The sequence below is a fragment of the Lathyrus oleraceus genome, chromosome 6, assembly GCF_024323335.1.
Source record: "Lathyrus oleraceus cultivar Zhongwan6 chromosome 6, CAAS_Psat_ZW6_1.0, whole genome shotgun sequence".
Taxonomy (NCBI): domain Eukaryota; kingdom Viridiplantae; phylum Streptophyta; class Magnoliopsida; order Fabales; family Fabaceae; genus Lathyrus; species Lathyrus oleraceus.
Window position 1 is genome coordinate 9,144,215 of NC_066584.1, and position 19,752 is coordinate 9,163,966.

Sequence of the window (19,752 nt, forward strand, 5' to 3'; positions counted from 1 at the left end):
TCATCAATGGGTTGCTGAGCGAGGTAATCAGACAATACGCTCCCCTTAATCGCCTTCTGAGAAGTATACTGAATATCATATTCTGTCAAAATCATTTGCCACCTCGCAACCCGTCCGGTCAATGCTGGCTTCTCAAAAATGTACTTGATCGGATCCATCTTGGAAATCAATAAAGTGGTATGAACCAACATGTACTGCCTCAGTCGGCGAGCAGCCCAGACCAAAGCACAGCAAGTTTTCTCGAGCAGTGAATATCTTGTTTCACAGTCGGTAAACTTTTTGCTAAGGTAGTATATGGCATGCTCTTTTCGACCAGACTCGTCATGCTGCCCCAATACACACCCCATAGACCCCTCGAGGACTGTCAGGTACAGAATTAATGGTCTTCCCTCCACAGGAGGCATCAGAATCGGAGGCTCCTGCAAATATTCTTTTATCTTTTCAAATGCCGCTTGGCAATCATCATTCCACCTGACCGTCTGGTCTTTTCTTAACAACTTGAAAATCGGTTCACACGTGGCTGTTAAGTGAGATATGAACCGCGAAATGTAGTTCAATCTACCTAAGAAACCACGAACCTCCTTCTCTGTCCTCGGTTCAGGCATTTCTCTTATCGCTTTTACCTTTGCAGGATCAACCTCGATTCCTTTCTCACTTACAATGAACCCCAGCAATTTACCGGACCGCACTCCGAATGTGCACTTGTTCGGATTCAACCTCAGTCTGAATTGTCTCAGCCGGTCGAACAACTTGGCCAGATCAACCAAATGCCTCTCTTCTGTCTGGGACTTCGCTATCATGTCATCAACATAGCATTCAATTTCATGATGAATCATATCATGAAACAAAGTCACCATGGCTCTCTGATAAGTAGCACCGGCATTCTTGAGACCAAATGGCATCACCTTGTAACAAAAGGTGCCCCACGGTGTAATGAACGTTGTTTTCTCCATATCATCTGGCGACATTTTGATTTGATTATAGCCAGAAAAGCCATCCATGAAGGAAAATACCGAGAATTGAGCTGTATTATCTACCAACACGTCAATGTGAGGTAGTGGAAAATCATCTTTCGGACTAGCTCTGTTCAGATCCCGGTAGTCCACACACATTCTCACTTTCCCATCTTTCTTCGGGACCGGCACGATGTTCGCGACCCATGGCGGATAATTAGTGACAGCAAGGAAACCAGCATCCCACTGCTTCTGCACTTCTTCCTTAATCTTCATTGCCATGTCAGGTCGAGTTCTGCGCAACTTCTGCTTCACTGGAGGACAATCTGTTCTCAATGGTAGCTTGTGCACAACAATATCGGTATCCAACCCTGGCATATCTTGATAAGACCAGGCAAAGATGTCGACATACTCTTTCAACAACACTACCAATCTGCTCTTGACACTTTCCTCCAAAGCAGCCCCGATTTTCACTTCTTTCTTAACCTCGTCGGTACCCAGGTTCACGACCTCAATCTGCTCTTCATGCGGCTGAATCACCTTCTCCTCTTGTCTTAACAACCTGGCTAATTCCTCCGGCAATTCACAATCTTCTTCGTCTTTTTCTTCAGCAAGATAGATCGGATTGTCGAAATCATATAGAGGCGTAACAGGATTGTTATCAATGAGATCCGGAGAGGAATCGCATCTGCATGAATGTTGATTCATGCATTGCTTTAGAACCGGTGCGAGAAAAACAAAAAGAAAAATGAAAACATTGCCATTTTTATTCGTTTTTACTTTTTAAACTGCAAAAATAAATGAAAAACAGGGAACACCGCTTTTGATTGAAAAACATCCTTTTATTAATGATGCAAAATTCTGCAAATTTAAACATGAGGTGGCCCTTACAATGGACCATTACGTGTCGGGCAACACGTATGGCTTTCATGCATATAAGAAAGAAACAAGAAAAATATTACTCTTCGAGGAGAGTGACCCGGATGATCTCTTCGGCCTTCCAGTTGCGGATTTCCATCCCTGGTTCGCACGGCGTTATCCATTGATCCATATCACAGTCGCTGTCAATATCTTCACTCATCATGCAGATGTGGTCCGGATCCAGCATTCCGGCGCTCGTGAAGGTAATTGACGCACGACGTCCTCTTCCTCGCCCTGAGCCTCGGCCCGGCTGATATCCAACCCCAAAACGGTCCTTCTTCTCAGGGACCTCCATCATTCTGCCCCAGCCTGGAGCCTCTCCGCTTTTGACTACCTCAGCAGCCTGCCTATATGAAGCGATGGATGGTTTCTCTTCTTCCTGCTTAGCGAACAGAGCATTCTCCACCTTGACGGTTTCAAATGCCTGGCTCGGCGTCTCCCAGATCTCTCCGTCCATCTCAACATACTTGAACGAAGACAGGTGGCTGACAAAGATGTCCTCCTCTCCGCAGACAGTAACAACTTGGCCTCCCCAGACATACTTCAGCTTCTGGTGTAAAGTCGATGTAACTGCTCCCGCAGCATGGATCCATGGGCGACCCAACAAGCAACTGTAAGCTGGTTGGATGTCCATAACATAAAAGGTCGACTTAAACACTTCCGGGCCAATCTTCACCGGCAATTCCACTTCCCCAAATACGGCCCGTTTTGACCCATCAAACGCCCGCACAATCAGATCAGTCGGGGTCAAAATCAGTCCGTCATAATTCAGCTTCGCCAGGGCCTTCTTGGGCAACACATTCAAAGAGGAGCCGGTATCAACCAGCACATGCGAAAGCACGGCTCCTTTACATTCCATTGCAATGTGTAAGGCTCGGTTATGATTTCTCCCATCCACGGTCAGGTCCATATCCGTGAAACCCAGCCCATGGCTGGCATGCACATTGGATACGACCGTCTCCAGTTGATTAATTGTGATCTCTTGAGGAACATAAGCTTTCTTCAGAATTTTCAACAAAGCTTCCCTATGCCCCTCTGAGCTCAGCAACAATGAAAGAATGGAGATCTTAGAAGGAGTCTGCTGCAAGTGATCAACCAACTTATACTCCGACTTCTTAATTATTCTCAGAAACTCTTCAGCTTCATCATCAAATTTACTATCCGACCCCGCAGGCGCCGGTGTCATCACAGGAGTACTACCATTATCCACCACAACCTTTCCCTTTGCCCTGGCTAAAGCCTCGGCCTTTTCTTTTTTATCTTTTTCTTCCTCCCCCCTTCTCAATGCGTCGGGAGCAAACAATCTACCGCTGCGAGTGAAACCACTGGGACCGGCATTATCCACCTTTAGCACGGTGGTTTCACTAGCAGATTGTTCCTCCAACCTCTCACCATTACAATATACCTCCCCACCATAATGCCAGGGTACGGCATCATCTTTGTCATAGGGAATCGGCCCAGGTACCGTGATGGTAACTGGAGCCTCCTCCACCAGGTTTGACAAATCAACCGGGTCGTAGAAAATGGTTATGGTGGAGACCTCTCCCTTCTTTCCTCCAGCCTTCTCGATCACAATCTCACCACCGTCCATCAAACCCTGGACATGCTTCCTCAGAAGCTCACAACCATTTGCAGAAATAGTGCACTCAGCACAATCAGACCCGCAGCCCGGATAGACCCCATTCAGCAGCAATTGCCCCTTGACCTCAGTCAAGGGCGTCTTCAGCTGATCAACATCCAACAGCCCCACTCTGTCTTCCCCAGAAATTGCATTTACTCCCCGCTGACCATGCGCAGGCATGGGATTGGCATTGACATTGGGAGATGGCGCGAAATTAATGGCCTTGGAATCCACTAAGTCTTGAACTGAATGCTTAAAAGCTTTACAGTTCTCAATATTGTGCCCGGGCGCACCCGAGTGGAATTCACACTTCGCATTCTCATCATAACTGGCTGGCCTCTGATCAGGTCTCAGAGGTGCCAGAGTTCTGGTTTGCACAAGGCCCAAATCCATCAACTTTTTGAACAAAAAGGCATAGGTCACCGGAGGCCTATCGAATTGTCTGTCCTGCGCTCTGCCCCGGACTTGATAACCAGCCCTTTGTTGTCTCTGTTGAAAGGGTTGTTGTCTCTGTTGCTGTTGCTGTTGCGGTTGTGCTGAATGAGACTCAGCAGGAATTGTTACCGCAGCGGTGTGCTGGAAGTAACGTTCCCTACTGGGTCCATGTTGTGTATAGACTGCACTGGTGTCTCCTTCCTTCTTCCTCTGCCCACCATTATTTCCAAAAGGTTTCTTCGAACCAGAAGAAGAAGAAGACGCACCCTGAATTTTGCCCAGCTTTAACCAACTCTCTATCCTTTCCCCCGCCACCACAATGTCGGAGAAGTTGGTGACAGGACAACCTACCATCCTCTCAGCAAATGGCCCCTGCAGGGTCCCCATAAACAAATCAGACATCTCCCGATCTACCAACGGAGGTTGAACTCTGGCAGCCAACTCTCTCCACCTTTGCGCATACTCTTTAAAGCCCTCATTATGTTTCTGAGACATACCCTGCAGCTGGGTACGACTCGGAGCCATATCTGCATTAAACTGGTACTGCTTAAAGAAAGCATCTCCCAAATCTTGCCAGCTTTTGATATCGGACGATCTCAACTTGGTGTACCATTCCAAGGAGCCTCCAGACAGGCTGTCCTGGAAAAAGTACATCCACAGTTTTTGATCCGCGGTGTATGCTGAGATTTTGCGGACAAATGCCTGGAGATGAGTTTCCGGGCAAGAACTGCCATTGTATTTGTCGAATGCGGGCGCCTTGAATTTCTGAGGGATTACAATCCCCTCCACCAGCCCCATGTTGGACATATTTACCACCCCAGGCGTGGCATAGCTCTCCAGCACTTTGATTTTCTCAGCCAGCAGCTGGATTTCCTTATTCTGAGGAGGAATGTCGTAAGGCACAAAAGGCTCATTTCGCATAGAGAACTGGTCAGCCTCTCTATCTTCCTCCTGATCTTCGTCAAAACCATAAAACGGAGGCACAAAGTTGTCTTTCATATTCTGACTAGGCCCAGGTTGACCAGCAGCACCAGCATTATTCACCAGACCAACTGTTGTCCTCTTTCCACCATCACGAGATCCCTGCCCCTGGTTGGAGACTCCATCCAGGTTGACCCCACTGTTCTGAGCAGAAACCCGCTCGAGTTTCTCAACTTTATCTGCGAGAGCCTTCTGACCAATGGCAAAACCTTGCATTATATTGATCAGTTCGGTCATTTTCTCCTTCAATTCCAGCATATCAGCACTGGGAAGCTCCATGAGTCTGGGAGTGTTTCTTCTTGTGTAATATTTGTGAGGGCGAGTTGAGTGCAGGGGTACTACTCTTCGAGCGCGAGCAATGATTCCTGGTTACAAACAAACACGTTAGTAATAGTCACCTGCAAAATAAAACACAAGTTATCATGATTATGCATGTATGCAGTGCCTATCCATATGAAGGACACTCTGTCTCTCGACCCTGGCATCATCGAGACAAATAACAATCCGGCATCAATATTCTGATTAGTAGTGTTTGATTTCATCGTGCAGATCGGAGATACGTGATTTAGCATGATACCCCCAACCATGTGTGTGCTTGTGTAAGTGCATACGGTAAAGCAAATAAAGCTTGACAACCAATCACTGAATAGAAACCATCATTACATAACCAAAAAATTGCACAAACAGTGCTATAGTCATACATCAACCAGATATCAAATACAATCCTCCAGAATAAGAAAGAAATACAGACAAGTGGATTCCGTCAACAAGCCTGACGGTAATCCAACACAAATGCAAGATCTATCCAGATGAGGGTCCCGCAGGTGGCCCCATCTCGCCTTCCATCCCTGCGAACTCTGCGGCGAACCTGAGCTCGGTGTTCTCCTGCTGTAGTCTCCCAACTTCCTTCTGATGAATCTTCATCTGCCTGAAGTAGTGGTCTCTCTCTGCCATATAGTGATCTCTCTCTGCAATGATCTTTAGCTTCTCTGACTCCTTGACCTGCAGCTTCGCCTCCCACTCAGCAATGAGACCTCTGACTCTATCATCTCTCTGATCTTTGACAAGGACTTGCCTCCTCTTCTCATCCTCAATCACCTTCGATGCTCTGAACAGCTTCTCCTTCGTGATGTCATGCTCCCGGTTGGACGACGCTAAGGCCTGACTGATCTTCCCATAATAGGCTGTATCCATCTCAAAGCGCTTGGCCTCCAAGGCATGCCGTTTGTCTTGATCTTCCATCTTCATCTTGATCTCTTGGTTGGACGCCTGAAAACGAGCAACACTTCTCTCCAATTCAGCTTTCTCTGCAAGTAACTGATCTCTGGCCCTCTTCATCTCAAGGAATTCCTCCATGCTAACAGAAGAACTAGGACCCTCAATCATATGACACACAGAGTCACCTCCAGGAAACGGTAGAAATGTAGACTCAATCCTCTTCCGCAACCAATCTTCAAAAAGTGGAAAATACTGACAATTGACTTTACCAAACGGAACCTTACCCTTCCTTTGGATATCTCGCCATTCATCTAACACTTGCCTCAGCTTGGCCTGGGTGCCATCAATCGGAAAGTAAAAGGATTCCTGAATCTCTCGCCCGAGAGGAGGAACCTCCATAGCGAATCCCATCTGTCTCCGGAGAAGCATCGGGTTGTAATTAATGCAACCCTGAACTCCCACTAAAGGCACATTAGGTAAACTCCCACAACTGCATACGAAGTCCCGACCAGCTAAACCATTGTGAGTCCAAGCAATGTTTTCAGCCCGCAGACCCATCAACCGGAAGGACCACTTGACACTGGGATCAATCTGAACAAAGGCACCTCGGGAAGGCAAATATCCCATGAACCATCTAAAGAGCAACTGAGAGCAGCACCTGATCAGACCACCTCGCCGCTTCTCGTTCCTGTTATGAACCGAGTAGTACACATCTCCAATCAGAGTAGGAATAGGGTTTCTCTGCATAAACAACCTGATAGCATTATGGTCCACGAAATTCTTCTGGTTAGGAAACAGAACGATCCCATAAATGCTCACAGCAATCAGAGCACAAACCGTCTTCCAGTTACCCATTGCAGCATGTTCCTTGGCATTAGCCTCCAAGAAACTCAAATGAAACCCAGGTAGCTTTCCCTTCTCCTTCAAACCCTCCTTGACCATTTCCGGACTCAAATAAAGAGCACGTGAAATCCCAAGGACATCTGGATCTACCCTCGTAACATGGAAAGGAATCTGATCCCGGATCTGAATACCCAAGATGCTAACATAATCCTCCATCAAAGGCCCCAACAGATAGTCTGGAAATACAAAGCACCTCAGCCCCGGGTCATAGAACTGAAGAAGAGTGTGGATGGCGCTCCTGTCACAGTCAGTGAGCCTGAAAACCGTCTTCAGAATACCACCGTAGGACTCTCTAAACATCCCCACATGGTCAGGAGTAATCAATGCTACCATATCCTTCAGCACACCAATCTCAGGATCAAAGAAACTGTATACAACATCGGGCTTCAGACCGGTCCTCATATCGGAGCAGCAAGTCTCTCAACCAGAATCTCGATCAAAAGTGTCCCTGCATATGGGTAAACATGTGTTAGATGCAATTAATGCAAAATGTAATGATGCTGATGAATGAATGCAATGCGTTGCCATCCTCCAAGTCATCTGATCCTCTGCACTGAATCTGGCTTCTGAACTGATCACAACCATCTGAGGAATACACAATCACAATTCTGACTCACGGGTTCCGAAATAAACGGAAGACAGATACATCATCATCATCACTGAACCATCTCTATCTGAATCGGCCCAGGGAATCCGAAATAAACGGATCCCCACTGATAAATAACTCGGCCCGGGGAATCCTGAAATAAACGGATCCCCACTGATAAGTCACGGACAGCACTCCGGCGTCACGGCAATAAATGACCATAAATCCGACTTATAGTTATGTCTCTGAATCTCTGATCAAAAGTCACCATCTGAAGGCTATCTGAACAAACATCTGACAGAACCCCCTCCCCTCACAGGTAAGTTCTAATCAAGCCATCCTAAGGCGGATAATAGTCTCGACAATCGGGCGGAGATACTCAATGGGTTTGCCCTTTCGGGTGTGCCATTGTAGCTCTCTTAAAATCTTCTAAACCAAAGATCCGGGAAATGATCGGTCACCAGAGTCAACAACTCAGATGGAGTGACTCAAACAAAGTGGATACTCCACAAAGATGAGCACTATCAACTGAGCCTCGTCCGGCTTGTGGCACATCACGCCGCCAGGCACATGTTGATCTAACATGAAAGAGGCAACGTGAGACCACACTAGTCCTAGGTGTATACTCGGGCCTGGGTTTTAGCCCCACTCAGAACACCCACCCCAAACAACAGAACCACCTGCAGAGGAAGATGGCAACATGACAGTAATGATGCATGCAAGTATTTAATGCAAATATATAAACAAGGGTTAGAATAATAAATGCAATAAATAACACACAATAAGCAACCCAAACCAACCCTAAAACGCTAGGAAGGACTCGCTTAGGGACGATGGACCAGCATAGGTCTACATCCACGTCCCCAGCAGAGTCGCCAGCTGTCGCATCCTGCGAAAAATCAACCGGCGAGCCTAAAAATAAAAACACACAGAGCCGCCACTAAACGTTATTTATCCCAAGATAGGGAAAGGAAACGCTCAGAGAAACCTGGAAAGACATGGTCTCGCGACCAGAGAGAAAAGGTTCGGGAGTCGGTTACGCGAGGGGAAGGTATTAGCACCCCTCACGTCCTAGGTACTCCTAGGGATCCACGTCCTAGAATAAAGAAAAGGTTGCTAAACATCACACACACACACAGGGAACGCAGGTGGGGTTAAGAGAACGAGCTCGATAAGGTATCGCACCTTATGCCTACATATCTTGTCTGGAACAAGAATCAGAGCCTCTGTAGTTCGGCTTACGCACGCCAAACAACACAAAACAACAAAAACAAACAAGGGTGGCAAACATGGAGCCCGACAACCACTGGATGGAATTACGTCAGCATCCGAACCAAAACATGTACTCGAAAGGGCAAACGGGGAGCCCGACTGCCAATCACTGGGCTTACGTCGGCATCCGAACCAAAACACCAAACAGCACAGTCAGATAACAAGTAAACACACGCAAAAAAGAAAAAGGTTGCCCGGAGTGGTCTCGCACGACCACCTGCCTACATACCTCGTCTGGCACGAGGATCAGGGCGATGTAGTTCCCCTTAACAGGGGAGAAACTCTCCTAACCAGAAACAGAGGGAAAGACACGACACTAGGGAGCTGAGACTCGAGCCTAATGTTGTCATGCAAAGTCGCCCTAAGTTCAGGTTTCTATCCTACTTGCATAAGCAAACTAACCTAACCAGGAAAGAAGCTAGCACACAAGCACACAATCATATATCATCAAATGAGAACAGGTATCTCAAACAAGCATGTCAATCAGATATCCACATAACACGCACTATAACCAAACAAGGGGCTCAATCAATCAGGTTTGACTGCCGAAGCGAGTCGTCTGTACAGGCTGGTTTTGCTCTTAACCTTGCCATTACGAGGCTAAGGTGAAGCAGATGAAAGGGTGAAGTGAGGATCAGACCTCACAGCTCTTATCCCTAACCAGGGAGAGCTGACAAATGAGCATGGGTCCAGAATAGGGGAACCCTTCTATACTCGATGACTCTGACACAACAGATCTTGGGCTTTTGATCTCAATGCTACAACCATGTAATGGGAGCAAGGAGAAGACTCACTGAATAGTGGGGGACAGGCTGCTTGTCCCTAACTTCCACCAATTGCCTTCTTTGAAGGACTTTTCCTGCTTGGGCTTAAAAATAAACATACACAATCATTGCCTCTTAAGGAGGACTTCAGACAATTTGCCCGGCCCGGTAACAGCCGGGTCTCCAGACTACATGAAGTAAGAAGGTTATACCTCAAATGCAAGTTGCTTAAGCAAAGCAAAGCAAAAGTTCACAAGGAACTAAGCAACTAAAGTACCTGGAAACAATCAAACTCAGTTAGTATTCAATCAGACAAATTGTACAGCAAACAATCAAACAGTTTAAACAATACAACACAAAGCAAGCTCAAGGCTTAAGCCCAAGCTCCAACACCTACAAAACAATGTTATGTTAGTGTACAAACATCCACAACATCAATTAAAATCAACTTGTATCATTCTCCATGTACATTATGCTTTTGATCCTGAAAAACCAAGCAAACATTAGCAACTAGACCACTAGGCCAAGCCTAGGGTCCCAAAGCAAGAAAAAAGTTAAAACAGCAAGGTATCCACCATCCAACATCAAATTAACATCAAACAAGAGCAAACATCCTTGGTCTCATGTTTATATCATCCATCAAGTTCAATTCATGCACACAACAATCCATATTGGTTCAAAAGAAGCATCAAACATCCAAACAGAATTATTGCATTCAAATCCATACCAAAACACATCAAAAAAATCTCAAATTAAATACACCTAAACAGGGGTCAATCAAGGTCTACCATGTCAAATTTGAGCTCAATTGGGCAAATGGAACCATGTCAATGAAAACCAACAAAAACTGACACAATTTTATGCTCCAATTCACACCATCAATGCATACATCCACTTCAAAAATTCATATCTCATTGAAAACAAAAAAGAAATGGATGAGACCAAAACAGGGAGGTCACATTATGTGTCTACAACATTCATACCAAATTTCATGACCATACAGTACAACATGAGCATTTCCCAATCATTCTACCAACCTAGGTCATATGAACTTGCACATTCAATCACCAGAAATGAAAAATCATGATCAATTAGAAAAGGCAGTGAAAAATTCTACAAAAATTCATACAACATCCTAACATGTCAACCAAACACCATGCAAAATTTCATTCAATTCTAACATGTATAGGCCAATCAATTAAATTCCACAAGTTGACATCAAGAGGTGTGACACAAATTGTCACACCTATGTTCCAAAAATCATAACTCAAAGGCCAGGTATCAAAAATCCACAAAATTTACATATAAATGACCATCAACCAGTCAGGAATCATCACAAAAAATTGGCACAAATTTATTTTATGATATGAGCATTTCATGGATCAATTACCAAAATGTATCAAAAATGGACATACATGAGAAAACCCTAGGCAATTTATTTTTCTACACGTGAAAAAAATATTAAAAATCACCATAAAAAACCTACACATCACAAGGAGAATAATGCAAAAAGTCTCATCAAATTTGGACAAAAAATGAAGAACTTATGAATTTTTGAAGTTTGGAAAACAATGCATATGGAAATTGTAGGGAAAAATAAAATGGATTTTAAGTTTGAAAACATGCTGCAGGTGATACGCGTATGGCGCACAGTGATACGCGTATGGCCAGTGGTGGCTCAGTGATACGCGTATGGCGCATAGTGATACGCGTATGACGCACAGTGATACGCGTATGGCGCATAGTGATACGCGTATGGCCAGCGGTGGTTTCCACCATCTTCTTCGCGAAGACGGCGGAGCTGTGTTCAGAAAAGTTTCCAGAATTTTGAGATGCATACATCAACAGAAAGCTCTTTCAATGTAGATTACAGATCAATCAATATCTAAACCTAACAATCCATGGATTAAGAGATCCGAGCAAAAACATTTTGACATGTCAAACTTTAAGCAAGCATAACTCATTCATTTTTTATCCATTTCACACGAATTTTATATCAGATTAATCAGCATGAAAAACTCTATCTAAACATGTTAATGGAATTAAGAATTGAGAGATTCGAAAACTGAACCTCTTGAAGAGCAGTCCCTAAATGTGCACGATCCAAGGCTTTAAACGATCCAAATCAGCTCCTGAGATGATAACTTGAAGCTTTATGTGTGAATTGAAGCTTGAAACGAACTAGATCTTGATTAATTTTCCACTTCCATCTTCATGAGTTTGCTTGAAATGTACACAAATTTTGCTCGAATTTGATGATCCAATGCTTGATTCTGCATCCACTACACTCAATAAACCAGAATATGGAAGAAAAATGCTATGCTATGTGGAGAATTTTCAAGTTTTGATTGAGAGAAAATTTGGAGGGAAAAAGTTTCAAGATCCAAAAATGGTGAAAAAATGATTAACCTCCCCCATTCTGTTATGATTAGAGTATATATATGCTCTACTAATCACTCTCTAATCACACTTAAGCCAAATGTTAATGAAATGAATGAATTAGGGAGTGTTTTGGCAAATTGAGTTTTCACCCTATGCATGAAAATGCATGGTGACTAGTGCATGAATTTTCCTTCAAATTTACTCAAAAATATGTTTTGAAGCAAGTTTCAAATGATGTTTGTAAGCCAATGCAAGTGAAATTATGTGTAAACCATGAATATTTCTCAAAATCACTTTTTCCCTCCACTTTTTAAAATTAAATCACTTGAAAAATGGACTTTTTATGTGATGAGTTTTCATGAAATGTGATGATGGATTATGATAGTACATGTCAAATGGAGTTTGCTCAAAAAAAGAACCACATGAATTGGCTTTGTGAATCAAGAGTTATGCCCCTTCGAAATTCAACTTTTTTGTGCTTAGATCAATCCATAACTTGCCAACCACAAATGAGAAATTCATGTTCTTGGACTTTTTGGAAAGGTGAGAGCAAGATCTACAACTTTCATGTTGGACAAATTTTCATTTGAAGCTTCCTTGGACACGTGGCTTTGAAGTCCAAAACTTTCCATTTTTGGAAACTTCAATTACAAGTCACTTGCTATTTTTGGCAGTTTTTGTCCTGACTTGATTTTCTTCAGTTTTAAGCTTTGAGATGTCATTCAACACTTGTTCCAACATGAATGAAATGTATCCAACTCATTTCCACCTCCAAATCCATCAGATCATGTACAGTTGACCACAGTTGACTTTTCTGATTGATAGATGAATTTGGCTACGCACTGATCAAGTTGAGCCTCAAACTCTTGATGAAATGGCTCAAGGATAGAACCCTAGCCTCCATAAGCACCATATAGTCACAAAATGATCCTCATCTCCTTCATAAACCCCATCTCCTGATTATGCCCTGATTGGCCCAATGCAACTGATTAGGGTTGACCAGTGGTCAAAACCCTAATCTCAAGGACTATGCTTCAATGTCCTGATGATACCAAACCATGATGATGATGATGTATCATTTCAATCAAGATGAAGACCAATATCCTTTGAGAATCACAAAACCCTAATTCACAGCCCAATCCTCAGATGGCCAATGATCAGTCAATAAACCCTAGGCTTGCACTTTGACTTTCTCATCTGCTGGACAAGACTTGGGAGAATGACTTGCACAATGTAACCACATGATATGCAATATGCAATGCCTAATGACCTAAAATGATATGTAATATGTTAAATGCTAGTCCCAAGAGAGGAGGGCAAATTTTGAGGTGTTACAGTCACTGCCTAATTTTTATAATGCTAGATCATTCACTACTCATGGAGGTTTTGCTCCAAATGAAAATGTGGTTGGACCACTTGTTGAAGATGTAATTGATCCTCCTGTTATAGCTGAGGTTGCACAACCTGAAGAGCTAGTTGAGCAAATTCATGTTAGAATGTTGATGACCTCTTAGCAAATTTATCGATAATGTCGCAGTGATAAAAAGATCGATTCCACAAGGACTGTTATTTAACAAGCCAAATTTGTGCAATGCGTAGGAAATAGTTAACATGGGGTTTTTAAGTTCAAATGCGAAAATAAAATAAAGTGTTCAGACATAATTATGAAAACCGTTAGGTTGTGTATAGAACCCTCTATTTCTCTATTATTGATGTTCGATGCATTACATGAATGATATTGACACTATAATCCCACGCAAATTAACAAAATCGCTATAACCAATCCCTTATGATATAGCTCACTAATCACTACTCGGGGTTTTCTACCCCTAGTCCACCAGCATAAGCAGGATTAGGCAATGTAACATAACGTTAATTCACTAGACACTACTTGGGGTCTCCTATCCCTATTCAACAAGCGTAAACACAACAATTTCCCTAGATCCAACACATACATAATGGTCAATATTCCCAATGTGCCCAAAATCATATTAACAGAGTGTCTCACATAAATAAGCATTACGAACAAGAAGCAACTGAATAGAATTATAGGTCAAAATACTCATGCAATGTCAAGTCAAACATATGTCCCAATAATATTAAAACATATCCATCAAACACAACCTAACCTAGAGATATTTAATTACTTATAATTCAAAATACAATACCAAAAATAATTAAGAAGAATTGCATATGATATCCCTTGAAAGATTGGCCTCCAATGGCTTCAAATGCTCTCAAAATCCCTTATAGTGCTGCAAAACTCGTACTTGTGCCAAATTTCGTAACCCTTGAAAAAGTGACAAAATCCTCTTTAAAAAGCCTTCAGAATGAACCAGAATGCGTTAGAAACACCCAAAAAAAGGGTCATCGCACGCGTGATAACTTGCACCATGCACACGATGCAATTGATACATCCATATCTCGCGTGTGATGTTGCACGATGTTGCGCATGATTATTCCAGTAGATGCACGCTTTTGCTTCCTTTTTCACCTGATTTTTCACTAAGTCCCTATTTATTCACACTTAGCTCTTTTTCTGCATTCTTTGGTCTTTCTTTATCATTTTTCTCCTCTTTAACTTGTTTTGATCCGTTTCTTCGTCTGAATTAATGCACCGACGGATTGTCATCACAACCCCAATCATTGCTTGTCCTCAAGTAACTTGCCTTCAACTGCACATCTCATCAGAAAACAAGTTGCACAATAACAATTGAACATCAAAAAATATCCTCAAACTCTAACGAGTACTCAATCTGCCTCTCATATCACCTTGACTCACTCAATGGATAAGGTAATCTCTCAATCAACATGCAAAATAGTTTATGCTTATCTTGACCATTTTTTAATATAATTCATAAAAAAAAAATCAAAACACACACATTTGAGGGCATTTTCGGTTGTATCCTTGCTTATGTTGGGGTAGAATATTTTTAGGAAAGTAGGTTTAGACTTTTGGAGTTAGGTGCCTAGTTCTCCTTCTATTATCATACCCATTTGTTCCTTTTTTAAGGTACTAGAGATATTTCAATTGTGGTCCTTAATATACATTCTTTTAATCCTTTTTTTTTGTAGAAGTTTCTTTTTTTCACTTCTTATTTTCTCAAATTTTTTAACTTTTTGACCAAATTTCTCTAGTACCCAAACTTAGAACTTTGCTCACAACTAAGAGAAAAGTGGTTAGCAACGGATATACCTATTACCACAGGGTTACTAAAAAGGCTCAAAGTTATAAACAAACAATTGCCTCAGTGTATGTTAATCAATCAAGACAAACTTAATCATAAATAGTTCAAACCAGATAAAACAATAATACATGGATGCACTCAATAAGAAAGATTAGTGAACAATGGAATTTATTTGGCTCAAACCTTACTAGTTGAGCTATCTCAAGGTTGAGTATAAGTCCTCTGATTCTTTTCTTATCCTTTACCTTCAAGTTATAAGTCACTTTCCTGATGCTCAAGTTTCTCTTGGTTCATTTGTTCAATGCTAAAGATGCAAATTAGTAATGGAAGGGCATGCTCGAGTGGCTAATTCTTCTTAATGAAGGTCTCGAATAACATAATGCAAATTATGAAAACAAAAAAAACTGGTTATAATCGATGAGTTGCCTCCCATTCAACGCTTATTTTCCATCATTAGTTTGACGCCTCATACCTAAGGCATGTCAGGCATATGGGATACTCTCACGCCAGTCAATTCACTTGTTTTCATTCCTTTGTCAACCTTACTACTTTTTTCTTCTAGTTGGTAGCATATCTCTAGATCATCCATATATGGTGTCCATTCATACACATTAAACACCACTTTTTCATTGTTGAACTTCAAAACAAGTTCACATGTTTCTACATCTATTAATGCTTTCCCAATTGCCAATAATGGGAGCCTGAGAATAACTCACCCTCATGAATCTCCTTTCATGTCAGTTACCAAAAAATATGCAGGGAAGACTAAACCATCGACATGCACCAACATGTCTTGTACGATACCAAGCAAATGAGTAACAGGTGAATCAACTAAAGTGAGAGTCATATTACTCGGTATGATCTCCCTCATTGTTAATTCTTTAAACTTATTCAGTGGCATGACATTGATACTAGACCCTAAATAACATAAAGTGTGTGGTATATTCACTCCACCAATGGTGCAAGCGATGGTGAACTTTCCTGGATCCTTCATCTTTGGTGGCAATGCTTGAGGCACTACCATCTCATCTTTCTCTGTCATGTTCACCTATTCTTTTAACAACTTCTTCTTTGTACCCTTTAGTAATTCCGCATAAATTTAGCAAACTTGGGAGTTAGTTCTAAAACCTCATGAAATGAAATACTTACCTGAAGTGTAGTCAGAATCTCTTTAAACTTTGCAAACAATCCTGCCTCATCTTCCTTTAATTGTTTCTTCTTAATTGTAGGATAAGGCGATTTGATGTAATCAAGTAGTTTTGGATTAAGCTCATTTAGGATATGCTTCTTGGTCCTTCTCCAAAGGGAATTTTTACCTATTAATTGTTCAATGGGAACTCCTCTCTCCTCTTAGTCACCCTGATTGTTACTCTTCTCTTTTCCGATCCTCACTTCTTCCTTTTCAATCAAAACCTCTTCAACTATTTCATATTCACCCTTGTTGGTGGCCACCTCAAAACCTATTTCTACAACCTTACATGATTCATTCTTAGGATTATCTATAGTGTTACCTATAAATCATCTACTCGAGCTAGGTGGAGCAGCTATTTGTCTAGATAACTGACCAATCTACATCTCCAAAAAATTTATAGACACATCATGGTTCCTACTCATTGCCTTGTGGTTTTTATTCACCTAATCTAAACTACTCTGAATGGCCTTAATGAAATTTTGCAGGGTCTCTTCTAGTTGTGAAGGCTTCCTTTGGATTGGAATTTGTTGGCCTTGTTACAAACCTTGATTAGCACTTGAATTTTGGTTATTGCTCCATTAAAAATTTGGGTGATCCTTCCATCCCAGTTTGTAGGTGTTAGAATAAGGGCTATTCTTTTGAACTTTGGCAAATTGAGCTTCTTCACTTGACCCTTCAAAAGAGCACCTTTCGTTTTTATGTCCTCCTCCATAAAAATAACACCTAAGCGCTTGTACTTGGCTCACGTTAGATTTACTTGAGCTGCTTTTAGCTAGCTTTTTAGTTAACAACTCAATTTAAGCTAAAAGTGGAATATGGGTATCAACAGCTAACATACCTTTGGGTCTGCCCACAATTTCAATTTTTAATGCCCTGTCACTCTTTGAACGATACTCATTCAAGCACATCTTTTCAATCAGGCCTTTAATTTGTGGTTTGGTCATTGATCTGAACGTGCCTCCCACGGAAGTGGGGATGGAAATTGTACCCATCCCTAGTGGGTACCCGCAAAAATGACCCACAGTGGATAGGGTAAAAACCCTCAAAATGGGCACGGGCATGGGCACGGGTAATTAACCACTAATTCTTATCTCAACAATAACATCCTCAAATTTTTTAAATGTAATTAAAATGACATGATATGTTATAATTGATCTATCATTTTTTATTAGAAATGCGGATAAACGGGTATGTGTATGGGTACTTAGGTACCCATAGGGTATGATTGCTTAGGTACCCATAGGGTATGGGTACGGGTACAAACATTGGTGCCCCCGCGGGTATGGGATCGAGTACGGGGATTTTTTTAAACTGCGAGTTTGGGGACGGGTACTATAGTACCCTACCCATTGCCATCCTTATGCAAAAGCATCTAACAGTATGCGTGTCTGACTCTTGAGACCTTTGATGAAATTTTGCATTTGCACCATATTGTTCATATTATGACTTAGTCACCTGCTTTATAAAAGTTTAAACGTTTCCCTCAATCCATATAGTGACTCATTTTTCTGTTGCTCAAAATTCACAATTTCTGCTCTTCGCTCAGCAAACTGCGTAGTGGTGAAGAATCTCTCTAAGAATTTGTCCTTCTACTCCTTCCATGTTAGAATTGTTCCTTTTATAAGAAAAAGTAATCAATCCTTAGCCCTTCGAATTAGTGGGAAACCAAACAACCGTAGTTTGACTTGGTCTTCTGTGACATCATCTAGTTTGTACATTGGAGATGTTTTATAGAAGCATGCAAGATGTGCCCAAGGATATCTAATCGCGTTCATGTTGAACGAATTTCAATCACAAGAAGAAATAGGACCATATTGGACATGGCGAGATGCATGTTAAAGCAGAAGAATATTCCACTACTATTTATATTCTGAACATGTGCCCTACCAAGAAGCTGAAGAACAAGGTTCCTAAAGAAGTTTGGAATGGAAAACGACCATCAGTAAGTCATCTAAAGGTGTTTCGATCTATTTGTTACAAGCATGTTCCTGATGCTAGAAGAAGGAAGCTTGATGACAAGAGTGAACCTATGATTCTGGTAGGATATCATAAAATTGGTGCACACAGGTTGTTCAATTCAATTAATCAAAAGATCGTGATAAGTCAAGATATTGTGATTGATGAAAATTCTACCATGGATTGGAATAGCGGTGCAATTGAAAAGCCATTGATGAGCTATGATTTCGATGAAGCAAGAAATGATGTCGAAGTCGAATATATTATTGATATTCCAGTCGAAGCAGTTGTTGACATTCCCGACACAGTCGAAGTCAAAGATGGTGTAGCTATTACTAGTTAAAGACCTCAAAGAACTAGAGCTCGTCCACCAAGACTTCAATACTATAAAGTAACTGGTGATGATGAAGTCACACCAAATGGAGAATTAGTTCATTTTTCCTTACTTGCATGTGTTAAACTAATCAACTATAGAAAAGCCTTAAACGATAAACAGTGGAAGTCAGTTATGGTCGAAGAGTTACAAGCAATCAAAAGAAACAACACATGGGAGTTAGTCGAATTGTCAGCACACACAAAAGCTATCAAAGTGGAGTGGGTTTTCAAGTTAAAGCACAATGTTGATGGGTTGATCGTAAGACATAATGCGATATTGGTAGCTCAAGGTTTTCTATAAAGAGAAAGAATTGACTACTCTGAAGTATACACACCAGTAGCAGGATTGGAGACTGTTCGACTAGTAGTCGCCTTGGCATGCAAGCAAGGTTGGTCGGTGTTTCACTTAGATGTGAAATAAACATTTTTGAATGGTCCTCTAGATGAAGAGGTATATATCATACAACCTTATGGCTTTATGATACATGAGGAAGCGAGGAAAATGTATAAGTTTCACAAAGCGTTTTATGGCCTGAAGCAGGCATTTAGGGTATGGAACAAGAAAACTGACTCATACTTAGTCGAATTGGGATTCATCAAATGAAAATCTGAGTATGATGTCTATGTTCAAGTTGTGGCACAAGATATAACAATCATCTTCTTATATGTCGATGACTTTCTAGTGACTTGAAATAGCTTGGAGAACCTGTCGAAGTTCAAAAAGCTGATGAAGAAGGAACTTGGAATGTCGGATATGGGAAAGCTACCATATTTCCTAGGCATGGAATTTCAAATGTTGAAGCAAGGGATTGTGATACATCATAGAAAGTATTTAAAAGAGATCCTCAAGAGATTCATGATTGATGATTCGACTCCTGCATCTTCACCTGTCGAACCAAATTTAAAGTTGGAGAAGCATTGAGAGGAAGACAAAGTCGGTGCAACTTTGTTCAAATAAATTGTCGGATCTCTGAGATATGTGTGCAACAGTCGACCTGATATATG

General features: G+C 41.7%; 1 protein-coding gene across 1 annotated transcript; it reads right to left on the reverse strand.

Moving 5' to 3' along the window:
* Window positions 1–5,295: 5,295 nt before the first annotated feature.
* LOC127093637 (uncharacterized) lies at window positions 5,296–9,950 on the reverse strand. Its single transcript, XM_051032577.1, has 3 exons — window positions 9,867–9,950; window positions 6,315–7,480; window positions 5,296–5,309 (listed from the first exon to the last, which is right to left on the reverse strand). Exons 2-3 carry the CDS (start codon window positions 7,432–7,434, stop codon window positions 5,296–5,298), a joined length of 1,134 nt encoding a protein of 377 aa, XP_050888534.1. The 5' UTR covers window positions 7,435–7,480; window positions 9,867–9,950.
* Between the last annotated feature and the right edge of the window lie 9,802 nt (window positions 9,951–19,752).